Source organism: Narcine bancroftii, chromosome 5 (genome assembly GCF_036971445.1).
Source record: "Narcine bancroftii isolate sNarBan1 chromosome 5, sNarBan1.hap1, whole genome shotgun sequence".
Lineage (NCBI taxonomy): Eukaryota > Metazoa > Chordata > Chondrichthyes > Torpediniformes > Narcinidae > Narcine > Narcine bancroftii.
Genome location: NC_091473.1, coordinates 143,221,425 through 143,247,898, shown reverse-complemented (window position 1 = coordinate 143,247,898; position 26,474 = coordinate 143,221,425). Strand labels below are relative to the sequence as shown.

Sequence of the window (26,474 nt, the reverse complement as noted above, 5' to 3'; positions counted from 1 at the left end):
TTGTAGCATAACCTCCCAGCTCCTAAATTTAATCCCTCTAGTAACAAAGGTCAGCATTCCATTTGGCTTCTTGATAGCCTGCCACACCTGCTATGAAAGCAGGAAATGGTTTAAAAAAACCCCGCAGGCCAGGCAGCAAGTGTGGAAAGAGCAACAGGTAAAATTTCAGGTTGAAGATCTTTTGTCAGAGTTGGAACTGGTAGAACATTCCGTAAGTTTAACTTTCAATAGCAGAGACATGGGGAACGGATCAGAAGAATAAAGGGAATATCTCTCATAAGGTGAGAGCAAGTGTGTTAACGTGACAGTGAGAAATAGATTATCCCACTCTGCCTGATATTATGTGTTCCTAATAGCATCTGTGCAAGATACTCAGTGGACCAGATTGTATTACTAGAACCATAGAACATTACAGCACAGAAAATAGGCCCTTCAGCTCTTCTGGTCTGTGGCAAACCATTATTCTGCCTAGTTCCACTTATCTGTGTCCTGTCAATAGCTCTTCATAACCCTCCCTGTCCAATTTTTTCTTAAATGTTAAAATTGAGCCCACCTTCGCCATCATTTCAGTTGGCAGCTTGTTCCATGCTCCCACACTCTGTGTAAAAAGGTTCTTTCTAATGTTCCCCCTTAACTTTTACCCTTTCACCCTTAAACCAAGTCCTCTGGTGTAGAGATTAATGTCGAGAATATAGCCTAGTAAGCTGGACATGTCCTATGTCCGTGCTATCAGCGACACACGCCACTGACAAAGAAGCATAATTTGTCTATAACTGCTTCATTATACATTTGGTCTATCCTACTAGAGATAGTCCCTTTGCTTTACCTATTCCGCCCTAATTTTTCTGTGGCTGAAATCTTTTCTAGTTCTAAAAAGAGAATGGGACGTGAAACATTGAATCTTTTCTACTTTCTTTTATTCTGCTGGACGAGCGGAGCATTTCCAACTTTTTCTGTTTTATTTTCACATTTTGTCATCACCAGTTTTATATTGTTTTTACTGGGCAACATCTGTAATCAGTAACTTCCATTTATTGGGTGCCTTTAACAGTGAAGGGGATTCCACAGCGATATCAGAACAAACGGCAGGGCCGTATTTTAAGGAGTAATTTAAATCGAACCCAAAGGTGGTGAATTCTTGAGTTAATGAAGTAAATGGAAGGTGTGAAAGTCATGGCTCCATTCGTTGAGGAGTGAAAAAGAAGCGGGTGGGGGATACGTGATTAAGATTGGGGTTGAGGAGTGCAGAGTGTTCAAAACTCTCAGGTTTAATGTAAGGTGAGGATCATGGGGTTGGGGCAAGTGTGTGAAGGCAAGGCTGGAAATTTTAACTGAGGGTACTGCTGGAGCAGGAGTTGTAGGTCTACTGGCGTTGAATGATGAAGCACCAGTGTGGGTTTGGGGAAAGGCAGCCAGGTATGGGGAAGTTCCAGGTATATGGAGATGGTGGGCAGGAACATTGAAGCATCCAGGTCTGGTGGAAACAAAGAGCTTTCAGCAAAAGATTGCTTGAAACAGAGGAAAAAGAGGCTGATGTTATGAAGGAGCTAATGTGGAAGATTCTCTTCTACTTCCAGATGATGAAATCAAATGGCCACTCTTGTGAATACTTCTATAGCCTCGGGATTGAACCTGTGAGCTTCGGATTTGTGTGGCTTAGTTCTGCCTTCTCTTCATCATCCATTATTGTCACATAATACTACATTTAGAATGTAACATACATGATAACTTTGTCTACCTTAAGGAAGACAGAGAGTCGCCACTTTGTCCAGCACCCCTCACAGAAATGACACCTCAGTGAGAATGCTAGTTTACTGAGCGTCGAATCATTCCAACACAGGAATCCGTATACTTTCTATATGGGATCCTGTAGAGAAATATTTGCATTAAAACAAGGAAGTCTGCAGATGCAGTTGTTGTGGTAAGTACACAAAAATGCTGGAGAATCTCAACAGGTCTCACTGTGCCCATAGGAGGCAAAGATATATAGCCAACATTTCAGGAGATTTTCCCTGCTGTTACCCTGTGACCTTTCTGTAAATTATTTTTCCTTGAGCATCTATCCCCTTTTTGAAAACCCCGATTTTATCATATGCCATCATCCATACAGATCAATGGTATTTCTACTTCCCAGGGAGCATCTGTCCAGCATTACCTGTGACTTAGTAACAATCTTGCCTGTCAGTTAGAAGTTTGTACTTCAAGTTCATAGACATACCATCTAGAGAGTGCTCCAATGGAGTACTGAGGCTGCTGCCATATTGGAATTGTCACGGTGGAGATGTGACATTAAAGCTATGTGTTCTGGTGGCGTTTCATTCCAAATTTCCCCCTGGACTCCTGGCCAACATCTCTTTCTCAACCACGACCGAGAGAAAAAAACAATTAGTCAGTATCATTGCATGAAGAAGCGGTGAACTTTCCAGTTTGATAAGAACTGAATGACCTGAAACTTTGGCCTGATTACTCTCTCCACATACACATCCAGAAATCCAACATTTCTGCATTTTCTATTTGTTTTTCCAGATTTCATGGATTCAGAGTATCTTGTTATTGTCCTTACACTGGATTAACTGTTCTCTCCCACGGTGTAGGAGCAGTGAAGAATATTTTGATGTCCAGCTGTTGCATATGAGCTCTTTATTGCACAACACAGCAGTGTTTTCAATACACCTATCAATTTTACCTCATTTACTAGCTTCTAAAAGGTTACTTAAAATCATAGAACTTTACAGCTCAGAAACAGGACCCTTGGGCCCTTCTAGTCTGTTGCAACATTTTTTTTCACTAGTCGCACTGACCTGCACTCAGCCCATAGCCCTCTATACCTCTCCCATCCATGTACCTGTCCAAATTCTTCTTAAATGATAAAATTGAGCCCACATTCACCACTTCAGCTGGCAGCTCGTTCCACACTCTCTGCGTGAAATTCCACCGCATGTTCCCCCTAAAATTTTCCCCTTTCACCATAACCTATTTCAAAAATTTAAGGAAATAAGAAATAGGAGCAGGAGTCGGTCATCCAGCCCGTTGAGCCTGCTACGCCATTCAATGAGATACATGGCTGATCTGATGATAGGTTCACCTACACCAACCTGTCTTTTCCCGATATCCCTTAAATCCCCGACTGTAAAAATCTATCCAACCTTGTCTTAAATATATTCCCTGAGTTCACCTCCACTGCTTCAATGGGCAGTGAATTCCATAGTTTTACCACCCTCTGGGAAAAGCAGTTCCTCCTCATCTCCGTTCTAAATGTACTACCCTGGATCTTGAGGCTGTGTCCCCTAGATCTAGTCTCCCACACCAATGGGAACAACTTACCTACCTCTATCTTATCTTTGCCCTTTCATAGTTTTTTTACTTTTCTATAAGATTCCCTCTCATTCCTATTTTCCAGTGAGCACAGTCCCAGACAACTCGATCTCTCCTCAAGGGCCAACCCCATCATCTCAAGAATCAACCTGGTGAACCTCCTCTGCACTGCCTCCAATGCCAGTACATCTTTCCTCAAATAAGGAGACCAGAACTGCATGCAGTACTCCAGATGCAGCCTCACCATCACCAGTACATTGTACAGTTCCAGCATAATCTCCTTGCTCCTAATTCAATCCCATTTGCCTTCTTGATAGCCTGCTGCACCTGCAAACCAACCTTTTGCAATTCAAGCACAAGCCCTCCCAAGTCCTTCTGCACAGCAGCATGCTGCAAGCGCTTACCTTTTAAATAATAATCTGAGCTTCCATTTTTCCTGCCAAAGTGGATAACATCATATTTATCAACATTGTACTCCATCTGCCGGACCATTCTCTTGTTCATCGAAGTATCTCTGATGCTAAAACTATGAAGAGGTGACAGAAAACAATTTCCAAAATGGTTCCAGGAAAGTGGCTGGAGAAATTGAGATTCTCCTTGATGCAGGAGGAGTTTGGGAGGAAATGTGATGAAGATGCTCAAACCAATGGGGGGTCTGAACAATTGTCAGAGAAAAACTTCCCATTTGTGGAATCGCAGACAATGAGAGGACATAGATTTACGGTGATTGACCAATGAACCATAGGATAAGCTGTTTGGGATACAGTGAGTGATCAGTGTCTACACAGTGGGTGATCTATTCATGCTAAACTTATTTAAATTTTAACTTTAGACATACAGCACGGTAACAGGCCATTTCGGTTCACAAGTCCCAATTAACCTACAACCCTCGGTACGTGTGGTAAATCTGTGTCATGCTGTCAATCTCTCACTGTGCTTAGTCTGCACTACTGACATTGGACGTGGATTATCTCTACCACCAAGGGCACTCCCCTTGACTATAAATGTGTACACACCCATTATCATTCATTATTGTACTATTGAGAATCTACGAATAAAAGCCATGATATGTGTTAAACTACACTGCCTTTGATCTCTTCAATATCTGGCACTTCACTACGTTTTGAGTGGTGGAAAGAAACTGGAGCCTCCGGGGAAAACCCAGTACATGTGGTGAGAACATGCAAACTCCTTGCAGACAGCACGGGATTCGAACCCCGGTCCCAATTGCTGGCGCTGGAAAGTTGTTGCGCTAACTGCTGCGCCAACTCTGCTGCCCCATGTCTTTCAAAAGAGAATGGGATCAATACTGAAAGGGAAGAAAAGTAACCAGATTGTTGTTCCAGGACTGCAGAACCTCCTTCCCTCAGTTACTGCTCTGTGACTCCATGCCTTGGTCATACTTCCTCAGCTTAATGCATTGTTCTTAATGCATAAAGCAACAGATTAGTCTACAGTGAGCTGCACGATTCATTATTTGAGCAGGTGGTCAGACATACTGGAGCTGGCTTGAAGGGCTGAATAGCAGTCTATTAGCTAATTGTGCACTCTTTTTTCAGGCAATCCATTTAGGTCAGAGTACACTTTCATGAAGAAGGGCTCTTGCCTTGTATTCCTCATCAACAAGAAAGATAAAACAGCTTTGCATTTATTCTTTTTAATTTTTTTTATAGAGTTTAACAAAAACATAAGGTAAACTAATGATAACATAAATCAACATATCAATTGTAAATTGTAAACTAGAAGCAGAACCATTATTATTACAGAACTTATTTCAGTCAGGACATCAACTTCTACCATTATAATAATTAAACGATTAAATCATAACTCGTACTATGTAAAAAAAATTATTGAATCCAAAAATCATGGATGTAAAATTTCCCCATAAAATATTTTCTACTTCTCTGATATGATCATAATCTGTAGTTAAACTCCCTTTACTTATTTATCTTAATAAGAAAAAAGGACATTTTTTTCATCCCAACTAATCTACCCCCTCCCTCTAAACAAGGTTATCTGTAGATATTGTAAATATGAATCGAATAATGGCCCCCAGACACCAGGCAGGGAATCCCCGGAGCATCAGATTATGATAATAATTCATGAATGGACCCCTCATCATATCAAATTCAGACTTTGCATCTTTGCTTCGTTGATAGCGAGACGAGCGATTTTGATGGTGGAAAGGAAATGTTTCACCCACTCACATTCAGTGAGTGGTTACATGATGCCATGTCTTATTTAAGTTTGGAAAAATATAGGTATAATATTAAAGATGCTTTTCATTTATTAAAGGGCCTTAAACTTTAATTCCCTTAAAACCCGCCCAGAATTTTTTGTTGGTTTGTGTTATGTTTTTATTCTCTCTACTTGATGTATCTGTCCTGTTCAAAATCATCCACCTTGTCGACTAAAGGAATAACTTAGCAGTAAGGGCACACTCATTGGACCCTCCCCTGAAACCGCGCCATTGATTTCCTTCGAGAGCTGTTGTTAGAGTGATTTATTGTTGTACAGGTCGGCACACTGACATATTTGTCCTCCAAGCACCACTGAGATAAGTGTTCTTGTAATACTTGTAATAGAGGTTGAGGAGTGAATGGAGACGAGGGTGTGGAAAGAACTTGCTTTTGTTTTGGAACTATGCTGTGGAATCTCTTAAAGAAGACAGCATGTGTAATTGAGGCCTGATGCATCTCTGATGGAGTCATAGCGTCATACAGCATGGAAGCAGGCCCTTCAGCCCAATGCCCATGGCGACCAAAATGTCCCACCTAACTGTGTTTGGCCCATAAACCTCTAAACCATTTACCTGTCCAAATTTTTTCTGAATGTTGCATTAATGTCTGCCTTGACCACCTTCAGCACCCTATACCATATACTCAACTGTGTATTTTTTTTAAAAAGTTACCCCGTAGGTTCTTATTATCTTAAATCTATGTCCTCTGGATCTCAATTTCCCCTACTCTGGGCAGAAGACTGTGCATTGACTTGATCTATTCTCATGATTTTCTGAATTCCAAAAGGTCACCCCTCGTCCTCCTGTGCTTCAAAGAATACCCAATTCTGCCCCCGAGTCCCGACAACATCCTTGTAAGTTTTCTCTGTACCCCGTCCAGCTTGACATCATTCTTGTAGCACGGTGACCAAAACTGAAAATACACCAAATGGAACCTTACCTATGTCTTGCAACATGACTTCCCAACTTCAATACTGAACTCAAAAGTCTGATTCATGAGGTGAAAGCCTTTTTGACCACCTCATCTGCCTGTGACTCCACTTTCAAAATACTTTGTACCTGTACTCTGAGATCCCACGACTCTACAACACTCCCCAGATCCCTACCATTCACTGTGAGGTCCTATTTACATTAGACCTCCCAAAATGCAGCACCTCACATTTCTCTATATTAAATTCCATCACCCATTCCTTTGCCCACTTGCCCAACTGATCAAGATCCTGCTGCAATCTTTGGCAACTGCCTTCACTATCTACAATACCAGACAATTTAATGTCATCCTCAAACTAATTCATCATTCCATGTACGTTTTCATCTAAACCATTAATGAAAATGACAACAGCAATGGGCCCAGCACTGAACCCTGTGGCAATTCACTAATCACAAGCCTCTAGTCTGAGAAAAAAAACCATTGGCCGTCACCCTCTACTTTATTCAATGAACCCAATTTTCTATCCATTCTGCTATCTCATCTTGGATCCCTTGTGATCTAACTTTCCAGAGGAGCCTACCAAATGGCTTGCTAAAATCCATCCATACATGGTCTACAGTATGCCCTTCTCAACCTTCTTGATTACATCTTCAAAAAAACCTAATCTGATTTGTGATTCATGACCTCACACTCTCAAAACCCTACTGACTGCCCCTAATTTATTCAACTTTATTATCTGATTGTACAAGTACAACCAGACAAAACATTCTCCAGTCCACAGTGCAAAACACTACAAACACAAATGATCTAACTACATGTGTATATGTTCTCCCTCAGAAAGCTGCCCTTCTTCAATGAAGTCACAGCATTTTCCACCCTTCAGTTTTCTGGCACCTGATCTTAATGTCAGGGTGCCTGCAATTTTCTCTCTTGCGTCCCATATTGTCCTCAGTTATATCTGATCAGGCACAGGAGATTTGTCTACCTTCATTAGACAGGTTAGGACTTTATTCCCGAGAGTGCGGAAGAACGTGGGGAGATTTGATAGAGGTATTTAAAATTATGAGGGATCTAGACAGAGTAGATGCAGGTTAGGCTTTTTCTACTGAGGGTAGGTGAGATACAAACCAGAAAGGGGGAAAGGCTCGGAGGGAACATCTTCACACAGAGAGTGGTGGGATTGTGGAACAAGCTGCCAGCTGAAGTTGTGAATGCTGGCCCAATTTTAATTTTTAAGAATAATTTGGACATATACATGGATTGGAGGGGTATGGAGGGTTATAGGGTGCAGGTCAGTGGGACTAGAGAAATTAATAGTTTGGCATGGACTAGAAGGGTCAGTGGGCCTCTTTCTGTGCTGTATTGTTCTGTGGTTCATACCACATCATGACCTTCAGCGCCACCTCAACCATAATACTGCTCGTTATCAAGACACTACCATTGACAGCCCCAGGTTCCATAGTCCTCATGTTCTTCTCCGTAGTAAAAACAGTTGAGAAGTAGTGACCCAGAGATCGTTATCCTGAACTTCTTATCGAACTGCCTATGCAGGACCACATCCCTTACTCAACCTAAATTTGTTTGTACCAACATCTACAATGACCTCTGTCTGTTCACTTCCCCCTTAAAATTGTCTTTCAACTGCTTGGTGACGTCCTTGACCCTGGCACCCACAAGATCCCGGTGTCTCTTCTGCAACCGTAGAACCACCTGTCTGCCCCCACTCTATATAAACTCAGAGATAAACTCGGTTTAAACTAATAAACTGCAGTTGAGAATAGTTGACCCCCGTTTGACATTAAGGATTTGGAAAAGGTTAGAGAGCTGAAGTGATGAGATGTTTATTTCCCCTTATTTGAACAGTCTGGCTGTTGATTTGTTTGGAAGCATAAATCTTAGGATTATTGGGCTGAGAGCAGTGTGTTAATTAATGTTTGTCGTTGTAGTAAGATTGCATTTTGAAATTAAGTATGCTTTATCTAAAGGATTTGGAGCTTAATATATCTTGCTTGAAGCTGTTATTGCAGGTAATACAAATGTGGTTATTATATATTGGGGAGAAGAAAGTATTCATTAGGAACCAACAAGACCACAAGATATAGGAGCAAACTAGGCTATTCAGCCCATCGAGTCTGCCCCACCATTTAATCTTGAGCTGATCCATTTCCCCACACGGCCCCCCACCCTGCCTGGCCTTCTCCCCTTTATCCTTTGATGACCTGGCTAATCAAGAATGTATCAATCTCTGTCTTAAGTACACGCAAGGACTTGGCCTCCTCAACCGCCTGTGGCAACAAATTCCTCAGATTTACCACCCTCTGGCTGAAGAAATTCCTACTCATTGCGGACGCTCTTCAGTCCTGACCCTCTTGTCCCAGACTCTCCCACCATGGCCTCTCTGCATCTACTCTGTCCACACTTTTTAACATTCAAAATGTTTCAATGTGATCCCCTCATTCTCCTAAATTCCACTCCTCATATGATAACCCTTTCATTCTTGGTATCATCTTAGTGAACCTCCTTTAAAACCTTTCCAACGTCAGCACATCTTTTCTTAAATAAGGAGCCCAAAACTGCTCACAATACTCCACGTGAGGTCTCATCAGTGCCTTATAAAACCTCGACAACACATCCCTGCTCTTATATTCTATTCCTCTTGAAATGAATGCAGCATTACATTTGTCTTCTCCACCACTGACTCAACCTTGTGAGTTGACTTTCATGCTGTCCTGCACGAGGACTCCCACTTCACTTTGCATCTGGGTATTTTCAATTTTCTCCCCATTTAAAAAAATAGTCTGCCTGTTTATTTTTTCTCACAAAGTGTGTGACTGTGCACTTTCTGACATCGTTCTTCATTGGCCCTTCACGTAATCTGTCTAGGCCCTTGTGCATACCTTCTGTTTCCATGGCAATAGCTGCTCCTCCACCTACTTTTGTATTATTTGCAAACTTGGCCACAAAGCCATTCACTCCATTAATCCAAATGATTAATATGCAACATACAGAAACGGCCCCAACACCAACAGCACTTTAGATGTTAATATTCGTCCCTGAATTCACATTTCCCTGTGACCTTGGCCTCCCCTATATCGGTAATCTCCAACAACTTCCAAGATTCCCAGGCTGGTCCTACCTGTGTACCTGTCAAGTTTTGCTTTCTTCCAAACTTCTCTCCTACTGACTACATAAAAAGTTTAACTTTTCTTAAACAAAATGGCAGAGCTGCCGGTGCTGTTGTAATGACAGTGTTGCCGCTGGTGCGGGCCTGCAGAGAGCAGGGAGCACTCCCGTGGGGTCCAACTACCATTAGCTCCTAACAGGCTTTAAATGGTCTGTTAATGGAGCCGAAGTTGGTTTTATCTACAAATTCTGTGACCACGCACCCAAGATCGGCAACAGCCACAAGGGATTGCAAACACTGGGGAAGCAGAGGACTGGTGCAATGCACCAGAAAACAAGGAGAACCCCCTGCCCCATTTGAGAAGGAGAAGTAGAGGAGATGACCCATGGGATGGTGATCACTGTGGCAGACCATTGAGGGACTCTGAGGCCACACAGGTGGCAGGCGAGGCGTGGAGCCTGTGCAGGCTGCTGGCAACTGCGCTCAGGTGTTCACACCAGGCTGCAGACTGCTGGAGACTGGCACATGACTGACTGAAGGGGCACCAGGAATCGGAACCGGGTAAAGGTTAAAACCGTGTGTTTTTGATTTGTAGTTAATTTTATGACGATCCCTTTAAGTAAGAATTGTTTGTACTGTTACCATAGTTGCTATGATGTCACGTCATATTGTCTGGAGAGCTTGCGTTCATTCTTCAAAGAAGATGTACGCTCTCGAGATACTTTTCTTTGAATTCATCTTATTTTGCTTAATTCTTTTATATTTGTTTAAAGAATATTATTATACAGAATACTTTATCAAGTTATGAAAATCTCAATGAAAAGTTATACAAAATGTTTATTCCTTTTATCAACAAATTAAAGCTACTTACAGCTGCACGTTAGGGTTTATTGGAAATAAGACAATAATTTGGAATATCGTTGCTTACGTTTCTGTGAAGATGAAATGTATTGAAATTGGGAAATACGAGAACTTGGAAAGTGTCATCTATACCGGGATGCTTGAGGGTGCTGAAGGACGTTTGGATCTGGAGTCCGGGCTGCTCATGGTTTGGCCTTGATTCTGTGTGGCTGCGGGAGCGCTGGAGGCGAATCACTCGGTGACTCTGGGGGGATTCTCTTTTGCTTCTCTTTCTCTGACTAAGAGGCGCCTCAGGCAATTTCTGCCGATGGCAAATCTGTCTGCCTTGCAGCAGGCTAAAGCAAGTTCTGTGTTATGTAGCACTATTTTATTACATGACAATAATCTTGAGGTGAAAAGAAAACAAAGCTTTTACTTAAAGTGACGTGCACCTCCCTCCCTGACCCCTTTGAGAAGGCTGATGTACAGAATTAGAATAATTGTCATGAATATGTCACAAAATTTGTTGCTCTGTGGGAGGTTTATTGTGCATTACAAGTGCACCTCACTGACAAAAGGCAAAGGAGGAAAAACCCAACACCCAACCCCAACCAACCAATTTTCCCCTGCAACCGCTGCAACCGTGTCTGCCTGTCCCGCATCGGACTTGTCAGCCACAAACGAGCCTGCAGCTGACGTGGACTTTTTACCCCCTCCATAAATCTTCGTCCGCGAAGCCAAGCCAAAGACAAGTGCAAAACCTGCTATAAATTACATTCCATAAATACGTACATTTAAAAAAAAATTATTGCAAAAGAAGAGAAAAAAGCGAGGTTGTGTCTGTGGTTTGTTGTCCGTTCAGAAATCTGATGGCAGAGGGGAAGATGTCCTTGTGCTGCTGGGTGTTCGCCTTTAGGTTCCTGTATTTCCTTCCCGATCACAGCAGGGTGGGGAGGGTACGGCCCGAGTGGTGAGGGTCCTTGATGATAAGAGGCTACTTTCTTGAGACACCACCTCTTGTAAATGTCCTTCATGGAGTGAAGACTGATACTCATGATGGCGCTGGCTGAGTTCACAACTCTCTGTAGTCTTTTCCTGCCCTGTGCATTGGCACCTCCACACCAGACAATGATGCAACCAGTCAGAATACTCTCCACGGTCCACCTGTAGAAATGTGCAAGAGTCTTTGGTGACGTACCAAATCTCCTCAAACACCTCACAAAGTATAGTCACTGGCGAGCCTTCTTCATGATTACATCGACATGGAGGCCCCAGGATAGATCTTGTTGTTGACACGCAGGAAGTTCTTAACCCTTTTCACTGCTGACCCCTCAATGTTTTGTGTTCTCTTGGTTTCCACTTTCAGAAGCCCACAATTAGCACAGTTTTCCTCATGTTGAGTACAAGGTTGTTGTTGTGACACCTCTCAACTATCTTATCTATCTCTCTCCTGTACACTTCCTCATTGCTGTCTGTGACTTGGCCGACAACCGTGGTGGCATAGGCAAATTTGTAGATGACATTTGAATTGTGTCCAGCCACACAATTGTGGGTGTAGAGAGAGTAGAGCAGTGGGCTCAGCACAGATTTTTCAGGAGCGCCTGTGTGGATTGTCAGTGACGAGGAGATTGTTACCGATCTGCACTGACTGTGGCTTTCCGATGCGGATGCCAAGGATTCAGTTGCAGAGGAAGGTGCACAGATCCAGGTTTTGAACCTTGCTGACCAGTACTGAGGGACGTTAGTGGAGAGGGTCAGTACCGCCAAGTCCCTGGAGACCACATATTGGAGGACATCTCCTGGAGCCAGCACATCAAGGCAACTGTGAAGAAGGCAGCCCAAAGCCTCAACTTTGCAAGTCAAAGTTCCAGTTGCAGAGATGAACTGAGTCCTAGATCCCTTAGTTTGGTCAGAAATTTTGCTGATCTGGCAGTGTTTAATGCCGAGCTGTAGTAAATGAGCAGCTTGATGTAGAATTTCTTGTGGTCCAGGTTAACCTACACAGATCCTCTTTGACATCTCCGCTCATCCTTCTAAATTGCAGTGAGTGAAATTCAAAGTCTGTGCATCCTTCCTTCATGCCTCAGTTCGGACTGGCATATCAGAATATTAATTCATTTTCTTATTTTCAGACTTTACCCTAGTGGCTAACCTTAAAAATATTTAAATTTACCATGGAAGATGCTTAATAAATGCAAAATTTTATTTCTCTTCCCATGTTTGATGGGCTGGGAACTTCTAACATTTGTTTGTTGTGAGTACGCTCTGTGAAATGTACTGGGGATTTTCAATTTAGCACAAAGCTATGAACCAATTGGCCACCCAATGGGAAATGAGACAATAACCTGCTGAAGTTGAGGTCGAGTCTGTGCCACCCTGCCGGAGATGGTGATTAAAGGAAACTTCACTCTGCCTCTAATGGTGCAGACCCGATCCTTGGAAACATTTCACGTAGATGACGGGTGCCTGAAATGGGAAATGTTCCGGTTCCCAGGACGAGCATCTCTTGCTTCAGCGAGCACAAAGTTACATTTTTTTTGTTGAGATTCTTGCAAATCTGGTGGATTGCTGTACCTGAAATTTAATTTCAGTGGTTTGCAGATGTAGCAGGAGATCAAAGGCCCTGCGAGGAGACATCTTGAATCTTATCTAGTAGTAACCAATTTCATGCTTGGTGATTGCACAGGCATGTGAGAGAGACTTGATTGAATGGTCTGAAGCTATTGCAGTCAAATGAAAATCTATGTTGCCATGTCATTAGTCAGCTCTCCATTTATGTGAGGTACATTAAAAAGAAGGATTTTCAGGGTTGCTACATTAATCTCCATCAGCTGTAGATCTGTGGTAACTTCTGACTGAATCATAAGGTTGTGGTTACAAAATTGATGCTGGCACATCGAACATAGCACAGTACAGGCCCTTCGGCCCACGATGTTTTGCGACTGATCAAAAGAAAACCAAAACCCTTCCTATCAAATTACACTTTATTTTTCTTTCATCCCTGTGTATGTCTAAAAATCTCTTAAACGCCCATATTGTTCCAGCCTCCACTACCAGCCTTGGCAATCTATTCCAGGCACCCACAACTCTGTTTAAAAGAAAAACGTACCCCTGATGTCTCTCCTAAACTCCCCTCCCTTCACTTTGTACCAATGTCTTCTGGTGTTTGCTTCTCCCACCCTGGGAAAAAGGTGCTGACTGTCTATCTTATTTCTTCCTCTACTAATCTTGCAGGCCTCTATTAAGTCATCCTCTTCGCTGCAGAGGTGGCCAGAACTGGGCAAAGCTGAATCACTGGAGGTTATGTTGACAGCAAAAACATCAGTTCTGCTCATTACGTTACAGGAAGGATGCAGAAGCTATGGAGAGGGGGCAGAGGAGATTTACCAGGATGTTGCCTGGATGGAAAATAATTCTTATGAGGCAAGTTAGCAGAGCTGGGACTTTTCTCTTTGGAATGATGAAGGATGAGAGATTTAATAGTGGTCTGTAAGATTCAGGGAGGCATAGGTAAGTAGGGTGGACAGCCAGCAGCTTTTTCCCAGGGCAGGAGTAGCAAACACCAGAGGACATCTGTATGAAGAGAAGGGAGGGAAGTTTAGTAGAAAAATCAGGGGTAAGTTTTTTCACACAGAGAGTTGTGGGTGCCTGGAATGCTTTGCCAGGGATGGTGGTGAAAGCTGCAACATTAGGGGCATTTTAGAGACGGCAAGCACGCAGATGGAATAAAAATAGAGGATTGCGGGGTGGGGGGGGTTGTGTTTTTTTTTCTTCAGGAATATATAGGTCGACACAACAACGAGGGCTGAAGGGCCTGTCCTGGGCTGTAACTCTTGCCATATCTGGAAGGTGTAAAAGATCTCGTGACATGATTTCAGAAGTGCTATGGACAATCTCTGCGGACATACTCCTCCATCAGCCACCAGATAATTATTCTTTCTGCTGTTTGTGGAGCCTTGCTCTGCACAAATTGCCCTCGGAGCCTCCTTTAGTCAAAATGTTGAAATGTCCGCAGTGAATCACTATCTTGCATAAAGAGAAGTATTTAAAACTAAAAGTGAAAGTAATAACACTGAGTAACAATTTTTCAGAGGATTCTGCAAGCATGTGTGCCAGAAAACAATTCCTTTGATTTATAAATCCATAGACCAGACAGGGCTCTATCAAAATTGTGTTAACTGTATAGCCAGAAAACCAATCCCAGTTGAGCAGAGGGTGCTGCCAAGCAGATTGCTGGGATCCTTTCTAATCCATGCTGTTTGACGTTGGAAAGGATATATGTGGAAAGATCTGAGATTTGATGGCCTGCTGCCACAGTTCTATAAACCTTTTGGCAGGTTTGTTCTTGAATTATTCACTGGTGATTTTTGCAGAATACCTCAGGAAGGGCAGGATGGATGTTTTTTAATCCATTCTTGAATTATTCACTGGTGATTTTTGCAGAATACCTCAGGAAGGGCAGGATGGATGCTTTTTAATCCATTCTTGAATTATTCACTGGTGATTTTTGCAGAATACCTCAGGAAGGGCAGGATGGATGATTTTTAATCCACTCTTGCTTGGCTATTGGTCTCATTTCAGTGCAAGGTCACTCATCTCATATGTAACATTTTCAGAAGGACGACTGCAGATTTTTGAGACTTTCTTTAAAGAGCAAGATCTGCTGGTGTGGATGGATAACTTTTTTATTTTAAAAATAACAGAATTGAGGAGTCCAGGGTGAAAGAACCATACAGAAGAACATCACAGCTCAATTTGACGCGTCAGGCTCTTGGGCTACGACAGCAGAGTTAGAAAGGATGAATGGAGGTTGATGAGTTAACTGCCAGCTGCCTGGCATCCGTTCCTCCAGGAACCATTGAAGCCTCGCAATGTGCTTGAAGTTCCTCAGGATGTTTAGAACCATGGGCAACTCAGCAGCCGGTTAGCACAGGAAGATCCCACACAAAGCTGCCCACAAAGATAGTATCAATGGTCATGAGTTTATTGTCATACACATTGTACAATGTGCATCTGCGCTATAATTCTTACTTGTTATAGTTGACCAGGTCCTTTGGACAAATAAACTAAAAAATAAAATTACATTAATATACTTAATTGATTTAAAAAGTGACAATAAATACATAAATATTAAATCTTCAGTTATCTGAGTGCAAAGAAAATTGCTTTACAATAATGAAGATAATCCTCTTTTTGTCAGAGATTGGAGCGACTGGGCTTGCATACACTGAAATTTAGAAGGTTAAGAGGGGATTTGATTGAAACATATTAGATTATTAGGGGATTGGGCACTCGAGAGGTAGGAAACAAGTTCCCGATGTTGGGGAGTTGAGAACCAGAGGCCACAGTTTAAGAATAAGGAGTCAGCCATTTAGAACGGACACAAGGAAAAACCTTTTCAGCCAGAGAGTCGTGGATCTGTGGAATGCTCTGCCTCGGGAGGCAGTGGAGTCCAATTCTCTGGATGCTTTCAAGAGAGAGTTAGTTAGAGCTCTTAGAGATAGTGGAGTCAAGGGATATGGGGAGAAGGCAGGAACAGGGTATTGATTGTGGATGATCAGCCGTGATCACAGCGAATGGCAGTGCTGGCTCGAAGGACTGAATGGCCTACTCCTGCACCTACTGTCTGTTGATAAGTGCGAAAAGTGGGGTTCATGAACCTGATAGCCATTGGAAGGAAACTGTTCTTGAACCAGGAGGTGATGATTTACAGGCTTCTGTACCTTCTGCCCGAAGGTAGCAGTGAGGAAAGGTTGTGACAAGTGTGGTGCAGTTTGGCTTCCTTCTTGGGTGGGAGGTTGGAATCTGATATTCTGGAGCCTGCTGCATTCCTGGGCTTTCAAATTCCCAAACCAGGCTGTGTTGCAACCAGTCAGTTAAACTTTCCACAGTGCACCTGTAGAAGTTTGATATTTGATGACATGCCAAATCTTCTTAGAAACTAGAGGCATTGGTCTGCCTTCTTCAAGGTTGCCTCAATGTATTAGAGGTGTGTGTTTGAGACAAGAGAATGATGCAAAAAGAAAAAAAAGGCCACTTGCCTTCTCAATAAGAGATCTCAGAGAAAGTGACAAAATTCTAAAAGGAAGCAAGAAGGATGTTCTCAAATCTGTGGGAGGACCATGGGTTTGAGCAGTGGTTCTCAATCATTTTCTTTCCACTCACTTACCACTTTAAGTATTCCTTATGCCATAGTTGCTCTGGGATTAGTAAGGGATTGCTTAAGGTGGTATGTGGGTGGAAAGAAAAAGTTTGAAAACCTCTGTTTTAATTGTCCCCAATTGACTCGTTATGTGCATGGTTTCAGAATTCCAAAGGAAATGGGCCAATGACAATTTTTTTCAAGTAAAATATTTCAGTTACCATTGGGAGTAAAGTAATGGTTCTCAATCTTTTTTCCCCCCATTCACATACTCTTATTAATAACAATGGTATAGGGAATACTTCAGGTGGTGTGTGAGTGGAAATAAAAAGGTTGAGAACCACTGGCTTAGGGTCTAAGCTAAGGGGTAAATTATACAAGCACATGATGAAGATAAATCTCTTCTTAGAGAGTGCGGAACTACCAGAGAAATCAGCTGAAGCCAGATTTTCACATGTGTTCAAGGAGACATTAGATATTATTCTTGGGTATCACAGGATATGGGGAGATAATTGTCACAGAGTACTGAATTTGGAGGATCAGTCATGGTTATATTAAATGGAGGAACAGACCTGAAGGGCCAAATGGCTCACTTGTGCTATCTCTATTTCTATTGAAACAAATGCAGACAAGGTGCAAAGGAAAATACAAAATGCTGCAAATACTCGGCAGGTTGGGCAGTATTCATGGAGAGTTAAAATTTGTAAAATCACAGACCTGCTGGAGGAACTCGCAACGTCCATAGGAGGTAAAGATACCATCGTTTTGGGCCTGAGCCCTTCCTCGAGGTATGGTAAAAGACAGACAGGTACCTATATTAAAAAGCTGGTGAAAAGGGAAGAATGGGAGGGGGAGGAGTACAGACAAATTGACACAAGCTGTTAATTAGATATGACAAGAGGACAGAAGAGAGGAAAGGTGAGAATGGTTTGACCAGAATCTTAAAATGAGCAGATAAGTGAGTGCTAAGTTGTAGGGAGATCATCAGATGGGAATAACTGGAGGATAAATTGATCACAACTATATCTAACCCATGGCTTCTGGGCTTCTGAGCCCAGACCCTCATTTCGGTATGATAGCCCCATTCTCATACACACCTCTTGATGATGCAGGAGCGGAGATAGGACAATAAAGCAAGCTCAGGCAGATTTATGTACCCATCAATTGGATAGATCTCAGATGGATCATTCTATCTCTGAGCAGATCTTCCTTCCTTTTCCATTCCTCTTGTGCGGAGGAGTTTCTCAGGATTCTTTCAGCCGGCTTGTCATGAATACTAAAATTATACTTTAGGTTCTTCCACATTTATATTTGTGGTTTTGTTTTTCTGAAGTGGTTGTATATATAAGGTGGAGATAACAATCCATGTTGTCCAGGTTTCCAAGTACCACCAGTGTTGTCCTCATTCCTAATCTGCTTCAGGATACAAAAATAACACCATCTACAAATTTCCTGTTGGTTCCACGGTAGTCGGTTGTATAAAGAAAGGTGATGTGTCACCATGCAGGAGGGAGATTGAAAACTTGGCTGAATGGTGCACCAACAATTCCCTTGCACTCAATGTCACCAAAGCCAAGGAGATGATTGTTGACCTCAGGAAGGGAAACCCAGAGTTCATGATCCAGTGATCACTGGGAGATCAGAGGGTGAGCAAATTTAAGATCTTTGGAGTCACTATCTTGGAGGATCTTTCCTGCACCCAAACTACTGATGACATCATGAGGAAAGTATGTCAGCGCCTCTTCTTCCTCAGGAGTTTGCAGAGGTTTGGCATGACATCGAAAACTCTGGCAAATTTCTACAGATGTTTAGTGGAAGGTGTGCTGACTGGCTACATCGTGGCCTGGTATGGGGACACCAATACCCCTGAGTGTAAAGCCCTCCAAAAGGTAGTGGATACAGCCCAGGACATCAGAGGCCAAACTATCGAGAACATCTATAGGGAACGCTGCTGTCAGAGAGCAGCAGCACCAAACATCAAGGATACACAGCAACCAGCACAGTCTCTGCTCTCGTGTCTGCCATCAGGAAAGAGGTATAGGGGCCACAAGTCTTGTACGACCAGGTTCAGGAACAGCTGCTATCCCTCCACCATCAGTCTCCTCAATAACAAAATCAATCAGGGACTGACTCATTTAAGGACTCACACTTTTGCACATTATTGATTTTTAAAATTCTCTCTGTATTGCACAGTCAGTTTGTTTACATTCACTATCTGTTTTCAGTTCTTTATTTGTTTACATTTTTTAATGCTACCAATAAGTGGTAAATCTGCCACGCCTGCAGGAAAAGAATCTCAGGCTTGGATGTGGTGTCATGTATGTACTCTGACAAAAAATCTGAAATCTGAAAAGCACCCCAGCGGGTTTCTTCATGTTCTTCAAATTCAGTCAAGTTCGAAATGAGAGAGAGAATGAAAGGGATGTGGTACTGATGTGAAGCCTGATTTTCATTTGAGCATGCTGCCTTCTGTTTGGGGAATTGGTGAGTTAGTAGGGAGCAGTGAGTGCAATTTGGTTAAGCTTGCATGGTTTAAATCTATTAACAGCTGGAAAAATCACCGCACTGTTTAGCACTGTCAGGAGTTCTGCTTAATTTTCTTTTGCTGTAGAATTTTGATAAGGTGTGGAATGCATAACGTGTGGGGGTGATTATCTCCTCATTCTGCTGATGTGGCAGCCAATTAATATTTAAAGGGTGCTGTGACTGCAGGAGTAGCTTTGAGACATTTCTGCCTGCCACTGAGGGTAGATCTATGTGATGTCTTTTCTTGATGACTCTCAAGATTAGTGCTCAGCAGTGTGATTAACTCTGGCGTATGCAGTCCAAATGCGTATTCCCTCGATAGTATTTCCTCACTCTGTTTTCTTTTGCTCCGCCACCAAGCCTGGTAACTGCAAATTTAATTACAGTGACTATATGGCATTTGGCGATTTGGCCGAACATGACGCACAGGAGACTGAAGATGCTGGACTCTGGAGCAAAAATAAACAATTGGCTGGAGGAACTCAGCTGGTGAAGCAGCATCAGTGGGGGTTAAAAAAACTGGCTGATTGATTCAGATCGGAACCCTTCATCAAGGTGGAGAGTGCTGAGGGAGGATGATGAGTCAATGGAAAAACTCAGCAGGTTAGGCACCACCTATGGAAAAAGAAATGGAATTCCAATGTGACAGAGTATATAGATATGCTTTTGGGAGATAAATTGGGAAAGGTTTGTTAGAGTAGGTCACATACAAACACCTTAAAACAGATCTTATTTAAAATACTGGAGCTCTGCTATTGCTAGCCATGTCGGGGCCTCAGAGCTTTTGCAAAAGCTTTGGAGAGTGCCCAAGAGACTTCACTAATGGATTGTTGTTTACAAAAAGGCAACAGATGAAAGATCTTGTTGTGGTTGCAGACTGCCTGGAGCTGTTCTAAGAGGGTCATGTGGTTTCACAAGCAGAGAGAGTCAAATAGGCTTTATCTGTGTGTGAGAGAGAGAGAGAGAGACACACACACACACAGATCACTTATACAGTGTTACAGCCACCAATAGCAGCTGGGACTTGAACAGGACAAGCTGGCAAGCTTACGAAGAACCCATTTGGAAGATGGGTTGTGAGTGCTTAGTTCAGCCTGGTCAAAGCCCTTGTGGGTCATGAAAGAGGAGAGGACTGGCTGTCTAATGGGAATAAGAGACACAAAGGAACTCTGTGGTGACCTGAAAGCAAGAGGTTATCAACTGGAGAACCCTGAAGGGGCAAGTTTTGTCAGCAAGACACTGGAATGGCTGATGGAAGTAAATCAGTTGTGGATGTCTTGGACCAACAAATCTTTCTCTGAAAACCAACAAGAACCTTCCTGAGCGGTAACCATTTACCTTTCAAGCACCAAAGCCTGGTGAACTTATACATGTTAAATTCTGTGCACAGTATAAGAATTGCCTGCAACCAGTAAACTTGGAGGAATGAGAAGTGAGATTGTACTGTGAACCAAAGAATTTTTCTGAACGTACACACACATTACACACATGTGCGCTTAGAATTAGAAGGGGATTAGGTTAGTTAATGTTAATAGTGATAAGTTAAAGTGTGATTCTGTTTTCATGTTTAAAGATAATTAAAAGCAACTTTTGTCTTGGTGAATATCTATTACTGCTGGGTTTATGGTCCTCTGGGTTTGTAACACCAGAGCTTAACCAATTATGTTTCCGCATCCCAAAATAGTTAGAGATAAATTATTGCTGCTTTTTCTTTAAGAAAAATGGAAATTTCCATTCAGGTTACTCTCTCAGTGGTGGAGTTGGACTAATCAGGTTTGTTTTCCAAGCTAGGACCATGCTTGCTTAATAAACTGTTTGCTTTCTGAGCAGAGATAAAGCTGTTGAGGCCTCAGACTCAGCAAATAGGATGTGACCTATTTGTCTCTCTGAAGATGTTTCATGAGTTATGCCTCCTGCTGATTTTATGTTTTTATGATCAACAACATAGAAAGAGGCTGAATGGCTGTCACACTCTTGTTTTTCTAACCCTGAACATCAACGTGGCAAGGAAAGACGGGGAGCGAACCAAAGGCCGTGAATGGAAGGAACAGAGGGAGAATACATAAATTAATTGCCGTGAATTGGCAGAAAGGTGCAGCTGAAATGGCAATTGTCATGGAGTAAAGGAAGTCGAGGCTTTAACATGCAATTGTTTAATTAGGAGATAGGAGACAAGAGCAGCTATTGCAACAGTGCATTGAATCCCTTCAGAAACACCTTCCCCTGGGTGCTGACCGAGTGAAGTGGAGAAGTTCCCAAGAACATGGCAGGACACAGTTGTACCATGGCTTTGTTAGTAGATTATTGATCAAGAGAACACAAAGTTCAGATCCTGCCAGGGGGGGTTGAAGAATTTGATTTAAAAAAAATATGGCTGCAAAAAATATGGCGAGGAAAGAAATACATCAGTAGTGTCTTTTATAATGACAGGATACCCCAGAAATCCTCCAAAATAGTTGATGTATTTGGATTCACAATGAGCTTTCAGCCTGCTTGTAGAAGTCATAGAGTAGTAGTGGAAAGTGTTGTTCTGGGGACAGAAGTCATTGACCATATCCACACCTGCCTGTTTCTGATCTGTCAGACATATGTTTGGGGATTTTTCTTCATTATGGTAAAAATTCTTCTTGCATCAACAATGGAGATCTTCCTTGGAATACCAGTCCCTTTGTGATTACTGACCTCAGCAGTACGCTCTTTCGTCTTAATGATGTTCTATAATAATGTTGTAATCCTAAGGCCTGAGGGATTTCATTGGCGCATCTCTGGTCCTCTTTTTTTTTATGGTTTTTTTTAAATTAAATTTTTTATTTTTCACACCATAAACCACATTGACCAAGATACATACATTTTCCTTTTCAAATATATACAGTGTCATTTTCTCCCCCCTCCCTCTTCCCATCCCACCCTCCCTACCTCCCCCCCCCATTCATTTAAAGTACAAAATCTAAGACACATTAAACCAGTCAAACAATGTTGTCATTCAATAAAAATAAACAAGAAATTCCACTGAATCAATTCTTTTCATTTCCTTCTCCTTTCGTTAATTTAGGTAGTGAATGTCCCCGGTAGGTTTTCTCTATTGTGTTTCATGTATGGCTCCCATATTTGTTCAAATATTTCAATATTATTTCTTAAACTATATGTTATTTTTTCTAATGGAATACATTTATTCATTTCTATATACCATTGTTGTATTCTCAAATTATCTTCCAATTTCCAGGTTGACATAATACATTTTTTTGCTACGGCTAGAGCCATCTTAACAAATCTTTTTTGTGCACCATCCAAATCAAGTCCAAATTCTTTGTTTTTTATGTTACTTAGGAGGAAGATCTCTGGGTTTTTTGGTATATTGTTTTCTGTAATTTTATTTAATATCTGGTTTAGATCTTCCCAAAATTTTTCTACTTTCTCACATGTCCAGATTGCATGAATTGTTGTTCCCATTTCTTTTTTACAACGAAAACATCTATCAGATACTGTTGGGTCCCATTTATTTAACTTTTGAGGTGTAATGTATAGCCTGTGTATCCAGTTATATTGTATCATACGTAACCTCGTGTTTATTGTATTTCTCATCGTTCCAGAGCATAACTTCTCCCATGTTTCCTTCTTTACCTTTATATTTAAATCTTGTTCCCATTTTTGTTTAGTTTTACCATTTGTTTCCTCATTCTCCTTTTCTTGTAGTTTAATATACATATTTGTTATAAATCTTTTGATTATCATTGTATCTGTAATCACATATTCAAAGTTACTTCCCTCTGGTAAACTCAGACTGCTTCCTAATTTGTCCTTCAAGTAGGATCTCAATTGGTAACATGCCAGCACTGTATCTTGAGTTATATTGTATTTATCTTTCATTTGTTCAAAGGATAATAATCTATTTCCTGAAAAACAATTTTCTATTCTTTTGATCCCTTTTTTCTCCCACTCTCTAAAGGAAAGGTTATCTATTGTAAAAGGGAGTAACTGATTTTGCGTCATTTGTTAGTTTTGGTAATTGGTAATTTGTTTTACTCCTTTCTACATGAATCTTCTTCCAAATATTGAGCAGATGATGTAATACTGGAGAACTCCCTCGTTGTACCAATTTTTCATCCCATTTATATATGTGTTCAGGTATCTTTTCCCCTATTTTATCTAGTTCTAATCTAGTCCAATCTGGCTGTCTGGTCCTCTTGTTGAAAAATGCCAACTACAGACTCTGATCAAAAGCTTAGAAACAAGTCGAGCTCTCTCATACCTGCACCAATGAAGCAATTAAACAAACCTGAGTACTTACCAACACATGTGAAGCTAAATATCCCAAATAATATGGTGCCCTGAAATGAGAGGACTATGTCTAAAAAGTGCTGTAATTTCTACATGGTCAAACCAAAATATCTACAAATAACCTTGAATAAACTCTGGAATTTGTACTTTAATTACATGTGAATTGTTCGATTACAATTACAATGTGGAGCACAGAGGCAAATAAAGGGAAAAATAATGTTTTTGTCCCAAACATTATTAAATTTTAAATTTAGACATACAACATGGTAACAGGCTATTTCAGCCCATGAGTCCGTGCCACCCAATTACACCCAATTAACCTACACCCCTGGTACGTTTTGAACGGAGGAAACCAGAGCCCCCAGGGAAAACCCACGGAGACATGGAGAGAACGCACAGACAGCGTGGGATTTGAACTCCTGGACCTGATGGCTGGTGCTGTAAAGGTGTTGCGCTAGCTGCTGGGCCAACTGTGCTGCTCAAAGGAGCCACTGTAGGTAAAAATAAATAAATATTGTTAAATTATAGTAGATTCTCGGAGGGATGGTATGACACGTACATCAATCATTCAGCTATCTCACTGCCCATGGGAAGAAACTGTTTCTCAGCCTGGTAGTTCTTTGCCAACGGGAGTTGCTGGAAGATGTGCGGGCTTGTAGAGGTCCTTAACAATTTTGTGTATATCTTTCCTTATTTAAAGAGCCCTGACCTGTACACAGTATTCCAAATACATCTGTACATGGTATTCCAGATCTGACCTCACCTGAGCCAAGTAAAACATGAATGTCTGCAGACACTGGGATTGAAGTAAAAACCCAATGCCGGAGAAACTCTGCAGGACAAACAGTTGTCCTTTATGTAGCAAAGATAAATAGACATAACCAATGTTTCGGGCTTGAGCCCTTCATCAAGGTATGGACAAAATGTAGACAGGCACCCAAAAAAATGGTGGGGTGGGAGCAAGGAATCTTTATTCCAGTACTCAAATCCTCTTTCAGTAAATGTCTTCATATTGATTTTTATTTCTATTGCTTGCCAGACTTTAAAACTCCCTGAAAGTGTTGATGTGGCTATGGATTGTTGCAATTTGGATCACAAGTTCTTTATAAAAGGAAGCCTTTTGTTCTTACCTCGTTTGGTCTTTGTAAGCCCAATCCCTTGCCAGTAGGGATGAATCTCAGCAGCCTTTTGAAGTAGCAGACAATTGCACGCAATGAAATAGCTAACGAATAAGTTAAAAAAATGTGTGCTGTGAATTTAAAAAATCTACTCCAAACACTGGAACCTGGAGAAGATGTAGCTATTTTTGTACAATAATGCTGTTTTGATTGACATGCAAACCAGAGCCCAATTGATTGGAAAACTGAGCGAGATTCTGGCTGTTTGAATCTTTTTTGACTTGCTTCTTGGAAACAGTAAGACCAAGACCCATTGGGAAAACAGATCAGGCACTTTGGTGTTGAAAGTGCAGAGTGGGACATGGTACGAGAAATTGATAGGAAACCCTATTTGAGAGGCCAGAAATCTGACGCAACTCCCAGCTGGCTGAGGTTTGTTTTGTTTCTGAGAATTTCTGTTTCCAAAAATGAATTTTATTCACAATAAAGAATATATTGTAGCGGTAGCTACCAACTCTGAAACACACCACAAGACGCTGAGGGGTTTCAGTTGAATTGATTTATTTTAACTTCGCGCGCACCCTTTAGGGCAGCGTGAATTCTGCCCTGTGTGAGCAGTGATGTCATCACGTTTGCCTGAGGTGCATGCTGTGGCTTGAGCCACGAGGCAGAGATACCCCCGACGGCACCATCTTCCCGCGGCTGCCCCGCTGGTGCAGCGATACAAGTGGGGGCCGGTTCGCCATGAAAGATGTGCAATGCCACAATATAAAGGAAAAAAATAGCAAAGGAAGTTTTTCACTTTCTTAGTTTCACATATTTACTTTTCATTATGATGTTTACTATTAATTTTATGAAATATTGCCACTAATGTGGCAATAATCTAGGGTTATTCCCCCCCCCCCCTCAGTTGATGGAGGGGCATTCCCGTTGGTCTCAGCTCTTCGATGCTTGATAGCAGAAAAGACTTTAGACTATGGTCTTTCCCCACAAAGCCCTTGTGTTGATTCACCAAACCTCCATGCATCCCTCAGCATGTACCCCTGCAGCCTGAAATGTGCCATTCGGCAACATTCCTTCACTGAAATCCAACAGGGCTAGAAGACCAACAAAGACTAATTGGAGCCCAGGACTGTCATGTTCCAATGCTTAGGAAGGATAAGAATGGCAAGGTAAATTAACTTTGGATCAAGAAGGAGGTCCTGAACTTAGTCAAGAAGGAAGTAATGGACGCACAGTATAGCGGTTAACACAACATTGTTACAGCACCTGCAACCGCGTTTCAAATCTGGCATGTCTGAAAGGAGTTTGTACGTTCTCCCTGTATCTGTGTTGGTTTCCTCTGTTGCTCTGGTTTCCTCCCACTATTTAAAAAATTATAACGGGGTTGTGGATCAATTGGGTACAATTGGGTGCCACGGGCCCGTGGGCCAGAAAGGCCTGTTAATGTGCTGTATGTCTAAATTTAAAAATGTAAAGATTTAACATTTAAATTTAAAAAAAAATCAGGCATATGGGAGGTTCAGAAAGCTGCAAACGGATGGGACTTTGGAGAATATAAATAGACCAGGAAAGAGCTCAAGCAGGGCATTGGTAAGGTCAACGGAGGGCCTTAAAGTTTCCTCTGCAGTCAGGCACTTTAGACTTCCATTAAAAACAAGAGGGATGACAAAGGAAAGACTAGGACCACTCAAGGACAGGAGGAAATTTATGGCTGGAGTCAAAGGAAGTGGTGAGGTACTAAATGAACACTTTGCAGAGGGTTTACCAAGGCAAAGGACATGGAGATTGGTAGGGTGCTAATTAGGATCCAGATTGTAGATGTTATCGTGTTTTTTTTTGAAGTTTTAGCACCTTTTACACCTATTTGTCTGTAAACTTTTAGTAACTAGGGGTATATTTGGTTTTTTATCCCTACAGTTTCTTTGCCTGCAGAGCTGACCCAGTCAGTGACTGTTCAA

At 41.8% G+C, this 26,474-nt stretch overlaps 1 protein-coding gene across 5 annotated transcripts in view; it reads left to right on the top strand.

Moving 5' to 3' along the window:
• The window catches only part of pigk (phosphatidylinositol glycan anchor biosynthesis, class K), a 178,237-nt gene that overhangs the window by 102,156 nt on the left and 49,607 nt on the right, over positions 1 to 26,474 (top strand). The window contains exon 11 of one of the 5 annotated variants that reach the window (XM_069939301.1): positions 3,401 to 4,383. The exons of the other annotated variants lie outside the window; for them this stretch is intronic. Within the exon in view, the coding sequence (XP_069795402.1) occupies positions 3,401 to 3,403 (3 nt within the window). The 3' untranslated portion in view covers positions 3,404 to 4,383. Of the gene's footprint in view, positions 1 to 3,400; positions 4,384 to 26,474 lie in introns of those variants that run through there. 5 annotated transcript variants of the gene reach the window in all.